At 33.2% G+C, this 13478-nt stretch overlaps 1 protein-coding gene and 1 non-coding gene across 3 annotated transcripts; one reads left to right on the top strand and one right to left on the bottom strand.

The window, feature by feature from the left end:
* On the top strand, nt 3225-5546 carry LOC105165429 (transcription factor TCP4-like). Of its 2 annotated transcripts, none has more exons than XM_011084436.2 (2): nt 3225-4964; nt 5079-5546. In XM_011084436.2, the coding sequence occupies exon 1, from the start codon at nt 3598-3600 to the stop codon at nt 4918-4920; it is 1323 nt and encodes a 440-aa protein (XP_011082738.1). In that variant the 5' UTR covers nt 3225-3597; the 3' UTR covers nt 4921-4964; nt 5079-5546. The 2 variants fall into 2 exon arrangements, with proteins under 2 accessions (XP_011082738.1, XP_011082737.1); XM_011084435.2 differs by having other exon boundaries at nt 3455-4964; nt 5050-5546.
* Nucleotides 8780-8853, bottom strand: TRNAI-UAU. The gene has a single exon. It is a non-coding gene; the product is annotated as a tRNA-Ile (tRNA).

Raw genomic sequence — 13478 nt, 5'->3', positions numbered from 1 at the left:
GGATTAATATGAAAAATAAAAAAGAAAAAGTCAAAGAGAGCATCACAGTTGATGACTTATCTCTTTGCATAAAAAAGAAAAAAGACTGCAATTGGATGGATTGACCACTTTTTGTTTTCTGGAAAATATCTTCGAATTACAGATATTTCAAAGTGTTCATATTTGTTTGGTATCCCCATATAATATTCTCCAAGAAGTTGATGATAAATTCCTATGTACTTGCTCAATGAACGGCCGTGATAACTTTTTATTTCCTTTGAATTTCTAAACTAACGGTCTAGATATGAGAAATAGGACTTGATGGTGCATCCAAAAATTAGGGTTAGAAATAAGATTCTAAAACCATTCGAAATGAGTTAACCCGATCGTTTATAACCAAATTAATGAAAAAACAATGATTAATATAATATTGATATTTTTTTTTGTTCTAATAGAGCTTATATACTAGTCAGAAAAATTGACAATTTATTGCGCCTTGATGGAATGCTCAAGCACTATCTTCCTTGCTATCTAGAATTGATGTGAGGATTGTTTGTTATATTATAATTTTCAAGTTGTATAATTGGCTCTAATGAATAGAACCTAAAAACCAGTTCAGGTTTAAAGAGACAACACAACGGTACTAACCAATTGACTCCGATAAAATGGTATCTACGATCAGTTCAAATTTAAGAAGATAACACAAATGATTATATAGTGCAGTCCAAGCCCTCCATCAAAATTACAATGAATGGCCGATTTTTTCTGACGAATATATAAAACTCAATTTAAAAAAAAACAAAAGAAAAAAAGGACATCAATTTTATATTTACCATTGTTTTGAAAGTGTCATCATAGATATTTTAAAATTTTTATAACTTTCAATCATCTTATACCATATTTAAAAAAGTTTATAGGGTCACTAAGATATTATATAACCTTATTTCTTTCTATCTTTTCTTTTTTTTTTTTTTTTTGCTTGTTTTGTATTATAGATTTGTGGCTTCTGCATATTATGACTTTTTTGAGATGGAAGTCAAGTCTATATTATTATATTAATATTTTGATAAATTAAATAATTGAGTAATACATCATTTTAATCAATATATCAGTATAATTAAGAATTATAAAATAATGAATTATAATAAATCTACGTAAAATAAGACTAAAACCAATATATTAGTGAAATTCGAAGTTATGAACGTGGTAGTACTACTTATGGTTATGTTCATGGATAAATGATCATTCTTGCTACCAAATTTTTATATGTGGACTGATCTAACGGCAGTGGTGTTGGCGATCCCAATTTTATGCAAAAATTGGTCTTTTGGTGAGAGTATTTAAGGGTACTTTTTATATTAAACAAACAATCAAACTCCTTCTAGTGAGCTATTTGCACTTTTTCTAGCTTCAATTTTTCAAATTGATTTTTTTATTTTAAATATTATTATTTTTTATGATGTTTAATATATGCACATTACAAAATTTAAAAAAATAACATATATATATATATTACATGTAAAAAGAACAAATATTTTACTTTATTTAATAAAAGATTGTGTAGAATAACTATATATAAAATGAAATTCAAATTTTCCAGTACGCGTCTATCACAATCCCACAATGCATGAGCTCAAAATTGCACTCGTACGATGATGCCTAAATCATAAATTTTTTAAGGTTGCATTTGTATAGTTACTTTTGAAATTATGGATTTAAAATTCATAATAATATTTTTCTTGAATATATTTGAATAGTTTTAATTTTTTTAATTTCAATTTTGAATTATTAATGAATTTCTAAGTATTTTATATGGAGTTATTTGAAATTATTTTTTAAATTTTTCTCCTCAAATTCAAATTCACATATCCAAATATCACTCCAACCCCCTTACAGTCGTTTTTGGTTTCTAAAAAATAACAAAATCAAAAGACATATTCTAAACTATTTTCATTTCACTACACTCATATTTTCTTTATTTTTTGAAAAATTCTATATTAAAACCAGGTTTATTCGAACATAGAATAATTATATTACAAGTGCAATATACTTATTGTGTGATTAATATATAGTATAAAAAAGTGATGAATCACGTAACAACTGTATCACATTTATTCTGTTAATTAATTTGACTCAACCAAACATGATTTGGGTAGAAAATGTTTTATTTTCTTTAAAACAGAGCAATTTAGCGCATCAATGTCTTAAGTTGTTTAAAGAGAAAGAAAAGCAAGAGTAAAATTAGAGGGATTTTTATCCATAAAACAAGACAAACATAAAGAGAGATGCCATATACAGAAATCCAACACAACACAGCAGAGAAAAGGTGAGTTGGGAGAGGGAAATCTGAGGGAGAGGAAGGAGGGATGTTGTTTCTTTTGAGCGAAGCAATAAAGAAAGAGAGAGAAATGCAAAAAGGGTGGCAGAGAAACCACTAAAGCTGTAACAGGTCATTTTCAACAAGGGGTGGTGGTGGCACTTTGGAGGATCTATCCCTCCATCCATTCTAATTCCTATCACTCAAACACACACACACACACAGTTTATAACCCATAATGGGATTCTAAGTAAGAAGTGAAAAATTGAAGAAAAAAAGGGGTGAGTGGAAGATGGAAGAAGCAGCCTGCAGCCAAGTGACGTTTTGTGAATGAAAGAAAAGATAGTTTTCTTTAGGGGGGTGGTTTTGTATTTGTGTTTGTGCAGGCAGGCTGTACAAAAACAGAGCAGGGCAGTGGTGATATCACGCATAGATCTTTAATCTCCATTCTGACCCGAGCACACTGCCACCCACACCACTGGCATCCAGGCTCTCTTATAGGATAGAGAGCGACAGAGGGAGTTGAGAGCTGTCAACCCAAATTCGTCTCTTTTTCTTTCTTCTGTATTCCGTTTTACCGTCCCAGAGTGTGGTGTGTTTTTGGATGAGGAATATGGAAGATTTTCAAGAAAAGTGGTGGTGTTGAGGGTTCTTGATTAACGTTGCTGGGTGCTGGCAGAAATTATCAGTTGTTAGTACAGAGTACGGTGTGTGGAGTAGAGTTATTAAAATCCCATCCATCAAAAGCTGTGTAAAAGTTGAGAGAATCAGGAAGATGGGTTAGGCTGAAACTGAAAGAGCGGATTTGTTTTAGCTTTATGGTGATGGAAATTGGAAGGTTGAATGGCAGAGACTTTTGGGAGAGGGAGAGGCAGAAGTTTCAGATTTGGCAGCAGAAAGAAGAGGATAGAGAGAGGAACTGATAAGTAAATAGTGTTGTGAAGCAAAAGCTGGACCAGGAAAAGCATAACAGCAACAGCAACAAGGGTCTGAGTCTGGATCCTCAGAGGAATTCTAACCACCACCACCATCATCATCTTTATCAGAAACGAAACCAGGTGACATCGACTTCAGGACATGTAGGAGAGGCAGAAGAAGAAGAGGAACGAGACCACTCAGGAAAGCACCACCAAGAACCACCGTCTCAAGAACTGTTCCAGCAAAGTCAGCTACTTTACGGAAGAATAGTAGGATCTCACCACCACCAACCACCGCCGCAGCCACCTCCAAGGAAACGCTCTTACTTCCCTTCTTCATCGTCACTGGAGCCCACCACTGAACATGCAAAATTGCGGGAAAAGATGGGAGAGAGCAGTCATCATAACTCAGCATCATCATCAAGGTTAGGCCTAAGAAACAGTATTGGTGGAGAGATAGTGGAGGTACAAGGCGGCCACATTGTCAGGTCCACCGGCAGAAAAGACCGGCATAGCAAAGTCTGCACAGCTAAAGGTCCCAGAGACCGCCGCGTCCGTCTAGCCGCCCACACCGCCATCCAATTTTACGACGTCCAAGACCGCCTTGGCTACGACCGGCCCAGCAAGGCGGTGGATTGGCTCATCAAGAAGGCTAAAGCTGCCATAGATGAGCTTGCGCAGCTCCCGCCTTGGCATCCTACTAGCTGTTCTGCGCCAAATGCTAGTTTCGAACAAGAGGAAATGCAGAAGAAAGTGGAAGAAGAACAGCAGCAACAGCTTGGTATACACCACGCTGATTTGGTGATTAGTAATATTTCCGGGCCTTCAAGTAAACGGGCAATGACGATGCTGGGAGGCGAAGATGAGCAGCAACGTCTGCAACAGAGCGGCAATGTGAACATTCCTAATGCACAGAATTCAAGCTTTTTGCCTCCATCTTTAGACTCTGATGCCATTGCTGATACCATCAAGTCTTTCTTTCCAATGGGTGCTTCGGCTGAGGTCAGTTCCTCAGCTATGCAGTTCCAGAACTTCCCAACTCCCGATTTGCTATCAAGAAACAGTGGTAATAGCCAAGACTTGAGGCTTTCTTTGCAGTCATTTCAAGATCCAATTTTGCTCCACCACCAGCCTCAGCAGCACCAAAATCCCACTCAACAGACTGAACAATCACATTCACAAGCACAAGTTCTACTGAGTGGCACTCCGCTGGGGTTTGATGGAGCGGCAGGCTGGCCGGAGCACCACCAGCAGGCAGCAGAACTCAGCCGCTTCCAGAGGCTTGCACCTTGGAATTCTGGTGGAGAAACTGCCAGTGAGAGTGGTGGAGCAGCTGCAGGATACTTGTTCAATTCGCCACCAGCACCACAGCCGCTGCTGCAGCAGCTGTTAGGCCATAACCAGTTTTTTTCACAGAGGGGACCCCTTCAGTCCAGTAACACACCTTCGATTCGTGCTTGGATGGACCCATCTTCCATAGCAATTGCCACGGCTGATCATAGCCAACAGCAACAGCAACAGCAACAGCACCACCACCATCCAACAGTTGTGCCTATCTATCCATCATCAATGCCCGGGATTGGTTTTGCCTCCGGAGTTGGTGGGTTCTCTGGGTTTCACGTTCCTGCACGAATTCAGGGTGATGAAGAGGAGCACGATGGCTATTCAGACAAACCATCCTCTGCTTCCTCTGACTCTCGCCACTGAGTCCGGCTCACGAAAACAAGTTTCCTCTCTTCTCCCATTAACAGGTGATGCTCACAATCCCCTCTGACAATTCACATGTTTTGTTCAGTTTTTCTTTCCCCATTCCAGTTTCTAATTGGCTTATGTTAGGTTATTTGTATATCGATCCCATTGTGCAGGGCTTACAACTACTCAGCAGTAAACACCAAGAACTGATGGAAATCTTCCATGTTTCTTCTGTAAGATGATATGGGGAAAGGTGGGGAAGAAGTTTGACTGAGTTTTACTCGATGGCAGCTACCGCGAGACGAAGATTTTGATTTTAGTTTCAGGTTCTTCAACTCCGGTTCGCTACTCTACGTCAGTTGTTAATCATTTCCAGCTTTAGTTTCATATTCCATGTCTGAATGAGCAAGTAAACTGCAACTTGTTTCAAGTGATTTGAATTGCTTTCTGTTTTCTGTTGTTAGACTCATCCTGTTGCTATTACTGTTTTGCTACTATGTAATGAATTCCCACCACATGAATTAGGGTGAAATGCTTTACTGAAATTAGTTTTCAGTTCTTGGCCCTTGATAAGCTAATCTGGATGTCAAAAGTCTGACCTTTTCTGTGAGAATAATGCAATCAAACCTGGATGAGGGCCAGATGGTCTTGTATATTCTATGCAACCCATAGCTGTCGTGATACCGGTTTGTGCTGTTTATTGCTCCTTTTAATTTCAAATAAGAGTGGAGGAACAATTAGGTTGTTTCCTCTGTATAGAAATGGTCAATTATTCATGTGGCATGAAAAAGATACTTTGTTCGTCATTTATTCATTGCTAGCTTTACTGCCTTCCAATTCATCAACTTCCTTAGTCCCGCAAAAGGAATTGTTAAAATGACTCGTCCTCTTACATCTCCATCGTTGTTTGAGTTTTGGGGAGCACTTGGGATAGGGGTCGTTTTCCTCCAACAATTGGATGAGATGGGAGGTGATTTAATATTGTTAGGCATATTAGGCTAGTAGCTACCATTTCTTGCAAGATTAAATTTTGCTTCAAGTAGTATGCTCTATCTTTTAATTGGGATACTGCATTTGTTTATGTCACATTTACTACTCTTTATGGGCAGTTGGCCTTCTTGGATTTGCTCGACAGCATCAGGAGAGAGCACAGACTGCATTTATATTGATTGAGAATACATTTAAAGAAAAACTCACTAGACATAGATTCATTTCACATGTTTACTACTTGATGGTTTAGGGCACATAAGCACATTGAGGTCAAAGATATAACTCACTCGGTTAAACACAGCACTAATTCGCACTTGTGTTGTTCCAAAGTTTGAATCAAAATTAGTTTAAGAAAAGAAAGAGGTCTTGGCTTTAGCATTTTAGGCCAATGCTGTCATGTTTGTGCAGCTACAAGTGTTCAATACACAATTGATGAGCAAAGTTGTGAAAAAATTAGGTATGGAAATTTAAACAAACATGTTACATATGGTGATAATATTATAGGATTAGCATCAGGTGTTTGATTATTAGTAGGATCATATTGTGATGAACAATTTGAGAACTCATTACTTTCTTAAGAGAATGAGATTGGTATAGATTCAATTATTCCAAAAAAAAAAAAAGGAAATTCCTTTGGAAATACCACCAAAATGGTACTCAGCCATCAATTCTTGGTCCCCTACCCTGCAAATCTCTGACCCTCTTAAAAATCCCTAAGTCTTGCTGGAAATGTATTGCTCACCTTACAATAAATAAATGCAAAATAAAAAGTTTGGCTTGTATTGAGATGTTGACAATTGCTGGAAGGTTGTTGGTACTTCTTTATTGCTGATGAGTACTGTTCGAGAATGCAGAATGATTAACAGGGGTTTTAGGATTCTGTGATATGGCTGGAGATAAATTTACACTAGAGAAATCACATAAATTCAGCCACTACAAATCCAAAATGCTCAACTTTTTTTTATTTTTATTTTTTCCTGTTTTTGGCCTGTTTTGGTTAAAAAAAATTGGGTGGCTCCGGCTCCGTGTACCACCACGAGGCGGGCATCATGTATGACTCCATAACTATAGGGCGGTCATAAGGTATTTACTGATTCTCCACCAGTGTAATGTTCAAGTCGATAATTAGAGTTCGATACATAATTTTCTAAAAGTAAGTGACCCGTTCTTATTAACTGGACGAATTTGTTGGGGAAAGTGTAAAATTAAGATTGTAAGGTTCTAATCCATACTGCAGTGTAAGGAATCTTAACTTCAATTAAGATACAATCTGTGAGTGTCTCCACAAATGATATATGTGTAGGCAACTTGTGCAAATAGGATTACCCTTAGGTGGTGTTTGCAAAAAATCAAAGAAAAGTGATCAAGCTTTTCGCTTAATATGAGCTAGTGGACAGTGTTTGGAACCCAAAACAGCATTGTTAAAACCGCGACTCCACCCTCAAAACACTTTGGACTAGCACTACAAATCAAATTTACATTTTCTCCACTACTCCAAAAGCTAAAATTTCTTCCAAACACCCCTGAGAAATTAGGCATCAACAAATGGTAAGTCCATCAAGAATTAAGGCCAGTTGGGGTACAATAAAGCAGGCCTGTTTGGCAGTATGCTTTTATGGTGAAAACATTAATGATTCACCGGCCCCCTGGAAGACAAAAGACACGCGGTAAAAGTTAACTCCCACAGAAAGGAGGTAAGAATGAAGATTGAGTGGGTTGAAGTTTGGATTTATGCAGTTGAGTTGAGTGATATGATTCCAATTGTCCCCCAGCAGACACAGGCAGGCAGGGTTTCAGTTAAATAGTTTTGTTTTCATGGCGGCCGTGTGTGAAAGTGAAGAAGCAATCAAAAGCCCATTACATGAAAAAACATCTGAGAAGCTTCTACCAATTCTAGTTCAAGTGAGACGGACTGTCTGTCGTCTGATTATAGTGAGTGGTTTTTACTTCACTTTGGATACAGATACCACAACTGTGATTGGATAGCAGTTACCACTCCAACCACACATTTACTATGTTGCTCTTCCTACGAGCTCATAACACCACATTCAATCTCGGATTCATTCTTAATCAATTCTACAGTTAAAGAAACAGACACAGCAACATTAGAGTTTGCTATTTAAAAAAGACAAAAAGAAAGAACCCGTAATTTTTACGCTCTAGAACTCAACTGAGCTTTACTCCATAAATGTATTTTTGCTCCTCAAATATAATTATTCATGCGATTTTGGTCCTCAAACTTTGATTCAAACTTCATTTAAAGTGGAAAGAATTGCTATTTTTCTCTCATTTTGTGGTGTTTTTCTAGTTCTAATCTAATGCATTCATTTTTCTTAATTTTCATCAAACTTTAAAAGAAAATAAACCAAAAAATATAGATTTCAGCAATAAAATTTTTAAAAAATTTATTGAAAAATTTTCTATTATTGACAATTTTTTGTTAAGATTATTTAGAATATTTGTTGCTTAAATTTATTTTTTCTATTTATTCTTTTTTGAAGTTTGAAGAAAAATAGAAAAATTTGGTGCATTAGATTGTAACTTGAAAAACACCACAAAATTGGAGGAAAAATACTATTTTTTTACTTTAAATAAAATTTTCGTTAAGTTTAACAAAAAAGTTAATGGAAGGACCAAAAATGCAAAAAATAAAATAAAATTTGAGGACCAAAATCTTAATTTATTTGAAAACCAAAAATTCATTTATCACGAGTTTTGCCCTTGTAGTTTTTTTTCTTTTATTTCCTCTATAGACGTGTTTGCAAGAGGACAGGCAACTTGCCAAATCGCTGGAACTCGACTAACGACTTTAAAATCACGAAAACCAAATAGCTGTCGCTCAGCTAACCACTTCGAAAATCACGAAAACCAACATTCGAAAAGATGGTCCCGGCGGGGCTCGAACCCGCGACCTTCGGCTCATAAGACCAACGCTCTAACCAACTGAGCTACGGGACCTCGTTGATATATTCCACACCTGGAATATATTTATCCTTTAAAACTATCTCATTTTTGTATGAAAAATCCTGAAAATATAACTAGGAGAATTCAACAAATTATTCAAAAATTTAATCTATTTTTTCATTAATATATATATACACACACTTCATTACACCACCCTTTTATTTATTACAAATGGATCAATTTATCTAGTTTTTTTTTTTATAATTATTGTTTAAATACAATTCTCATAACACTATTATTCAATCAAATATAAATATTTTTCATTCTTATTAATTTCAAATCAAAGTTTTCCCCAATAAGTAAATGGGTAAATCAAAATTTCAAATTTTAAAAATAATAAATTATTAATTATAATTATTCCGGAACCTATGACCCAAAGTTTAGCCCTACCAATATTTTAATTAATTAATTTGCTCAATAAAATATTAAAATTCTTAAAAAATTAATGAAAAAAAGTGAACGATAATTTTAATATCATCATTAATTATATATATTTAGTAATTTTTTTTTTACTTTACCTCAAATTTTATAATTTTAATAGTGATTATTATTTTTTAAATTAAAGTTATTATTGGTAAGAATTAGTATAAAAAGAAAAAAGTAGAGCATATTAGACATGTATATTATGATGACTTAGTGACAATAAATTACTTTGTCAGTATATGGTGTTGTTACTAAATTGTCCAATAGATACATCACTAATTATCTACTATGACAACTTTATGCATAATTCTTCTCATTAATAACTATGTAACGATGTTAAAATCAAAATTATTACCACTTAATATATACTCTTGAGTGACAACTTTATAATTGTCACTTGATATTCTATCACTAAAATTGTGTTTTTTTGTGGTGAGTTTTAAATAACTACAATAATCATTGTAAATTGAATGCAACATATCATGATACAGATACAACTAATTCCTACAGTTATTACTGCAACAATGAGAGGTGAGTTGAAATCTATCAGGAAAGCATAAAAGATATATAACATCGCTAATTTTCATACCAACACTTGTCGACTCAATTGACAGGAACGTACTACTTTTAATTAGATAGTTGTAGGTTCAATTTCTTCTGTCGATGTGGAAGATGCATTGATGGATAATTTATAAGTATTGCTATATGTGATCTATGATTTTGAAAGTATGTCCTAAGCCGTAATGACAATTAGAATTGAAGTCCTCAAACTTTTTGTAATAATAAAATTCTAATTATTATAATTTAAGGAAAAAAGAAAAAAGAAAAAACCCAAGAGCTATCTTGCCAAGAAAAGTGGCACAATAGGAAATGGAAGGAGTATAAGGCAAAAAGTGAAATGTAGACAAAGCTTAAAAGTTGGGGATGCAAATGCGACATCTCAACCGCTTGTAGATACCATATCTACAAGTTGTTGATTTATCAAGAAAACTTAAGAGAATAACTACACTGCTGAAAATTCTTACCCCAATTAAATTTAATTGAATTGAATTAATTGTAAAGCAAGTATATTATACTTATTATGTGGTCGACCACTTTTTTTTTAAATATATACCAATTACACAATAAATGTATTGCATTTGTCATATAATTGGTTCAAATTCGACCAAAATCAATATGAATTAGAATTTTCCTTACACTAATTAAAGAGATGGATTCCGCTGACAGAATCTTATCAACGATGTGCTTATATATATATATGTGTATCTTTCTCTATCTAAAGGACAATGCTGGTGGCATGGTGGCGCTCCACCGTCCTTGACGGTGCTGCGGCCGCGGCGCCTCTTCGTGACAAAATTTGAGGATGGATGTTTGTTGAGGCCAAGATGGACCCCATCTTGAAAGCTAAAATCCATTGGCATAACATTTGAAAGATTCGATTTTTAATCATCCCTTTGGTCATTTTCATATTTTCATTCTTCACCTCCTTTTTTTTTTTTTAAAAAAAAAGAAATGATTAAATATTATTTAACAATATCAAATATTTATTACCCAACAATTAATACTAAATACTTACATATATTAAAATAAAAAACAACTATTATTAGAGAAGAACATTTCCAAATATTCATAAAATTTAAACGCATGATTTGATAATTGTCAATTAAACCAAATTCCATTAAATCTTTTTATGTTTTCCATTTTGATTTGAGCCTCTTCAATTTTTAATGTTGGGGTTTCTTTGCCTTTGGTGGTTGGATCAAAACCTTGCTTTTCTCCGTAGGCTTTTCAACAAAGAATTGATGGGACTTTGACGACGCATGCAGTACACAAATATGCCATATATATAACTATTAGGATTTTCTGAATTTAATAATATAGAGCCAAATAATTTAATGATTATTTTATTTACTCTATACATGTTATGCATGTATATAAATTTTCTTTAAATAAAATAAATGACGTAATTTTTTGTACATCTACATGTTGTATAACTAAATGATGCACTTATAATCTTTTTTTTATTAGAATTTTTTTGTTTTTATTTATCTTTCCTTTAATTTTTCCTCTTTATTTTAGACTAATAATATTGAATAAATTATAGTAACCCATCTCAATATATTGAGCAATCTTTCAATTTAACTAATATATCAATATAACTAACAGCCATATATAAATCATAATGAGATAAATACCAACATGTCCAATTGGACTTAATCCCATGACCTCCCTTAGCCTTTGAGTTAATTTTCCCTCTTTGATCAATGTGTATGGTACATGCAAATGTGTATATAAAATTTTTAAATGTAATACTAAAAATAAATAAGAGAGAAAAAAATAAATTGAGGAAAAAAAAAAGTAAAGATAAGTAGAATTAGAGAGAGAAAGAGATTACATAGAGAAAAAGACTAACAATATTAGGGTTGAATTTTTGTATTTCGAATTTTGTTGTATTTTAATATTTAATATATACACACTACGTAAAAGAAAATACTTTATCTATTTTATAAAAAAATATTTTTTAGACATGGTGTTACATGTATATACTGTATAAAAATAAAGATACAATAGTATTTGAATCAGTCGAATATAATATAAGTTAAGTTTTTTTTATTTCTAATTTTAGGCACTTTTCCTTATATATATATATATATATATATCTTTTTAATATAATATTTAAATTATTTTATGCATATATTTGAGTGTGTAAACTCCTTATCTTAACTCTCCAAAGAGAAGATGAAAAATAAAAAAACAGTAAAAAACGGCTAATTGCATTTTACCCCTCTTAACTCTTTGAAATATAGTACTCACCCAATAAATCAATAAACCTAACATTTGCCCCCACACCAACACTGCCAAGATTTCTGCATGCTTCAACTGCCGTATGAAGAAATTTAATATTTTTAATCATGCTAATTGTCATGGTTATAAATAAATACTCATAGTAAATATTTGTAGACCACGGCTACTCAGCAGTTGTTGATTTTGATTGATTTTTGACAATATAGTTAAAACATTTATCATGGCTAAAAGCATAGTAAAGATAATTTTCATAGTGGATAATTTAAATTTTTAGGGTAAATTAAAACAACATCTCCTGAGGTTTGACATAATTATGAATACCCCTTGTTGTTTAAAAAATTACCATTACCCCCTGATTTTAACGGTCGTCTAATAATTAACTCAATCCGTTAGGTTTTCATCCATTTTTATGGTGGACCGATAAAGATGTCCTTGTGGATTAAAAAATATAATATTATTTAGTTTTAAAAAAATACTTTTTTGTGGACTAAGCAAATAATTTTTTCATAATTTTTAAAGTTTTTCCATCCATCCCGTTTGTTTTTTTATAAGTTTTTAATTTCTTTTAAAAAAAAAAGTGCAATAAAGGTAAAGTTGATAATTTCATACCTCCATCCAATGATTATATAATTTCATCAAACATCAGGGGGTTATTTATAATTTTTTAAATAATAATAAAATATTCGTAATTATACCAAACCTTAAAAAAGGTTATTGTGATTTACCCAAATTTTTAAATATATTTTTATTTAAATATAATTAATAATAATTGTTTACCATAATTTTAATCCGTATCCAGTAATAAAGTTTCTTCTACCGTGCACCCCCTTTTTCATTTAAATGGCTTCCAGACAAAATTGGCCCTTGAGGCATTCAATATGCATCCGACAGCTTCTTGTAACAATTTGCACCCTAACCCCCAACCAACTTCATCAAATTCTAAGACTTAATTTGCCAAGAATTTTAGAAATATTTAGCTTTTAACATCATTTATTTATTTTTTATTTCTAAAATATCTTATACCTCTTTCATTTTTCCATAGACAATGCTAATTTGATGTTGCATATAATAAATAATTTTATTTATAAATGATACAGTTTCAGCTCTTAGAATGAGAAAATACATAAGAGCTCTCTAAATCTCTGTATAAAATTCCAACCCCTTCTCTCAAATGAGCAAGGGATGACCTATTTATGATGTTTATAAATAAGAAAAATAGTGTGTCCATTGCCCAAATTTCCTCTCATTAATATTTTCTTTGATTGCTTTTTTATTAATATTGATGTTGAGAATCACACTTCATAATTATTGCAGGTGATGTAATTTTCGTTCTTCAATTAATATTGATATTGTAATTTGTGCCAAAACAAATCTCACTGTATCAATAACTG

The sequence above is a fragment of the Sesamum indicum genome, linkage group LG6, assembly GCF_000512975.1.
Source record: "Sesamum indicum cultivar Zhongzhi No. 13 linkage group LG6, S_indicum_v1.0, whole genome shotgun sequence".
NCBI lineage: Eukaryota > Viridiplantae > Streptophyta > Magnoliopsida > Lamiales > Pedaliaceae > Sesamum > Sesamum indicum.
This window is presented reverse-complemented; position numbering and strand designations above follow the sequence as displayed.

What these genes read in the sequence shown, in the direction of transcription:
- LOC105165429 (XM_011084436.2), top strand. Translation starts at nt 3,598, where the DNA reads ATGGGAGAGAGCAGTCATCATAACTCAGCATCATCATCAAGGTTAGGC.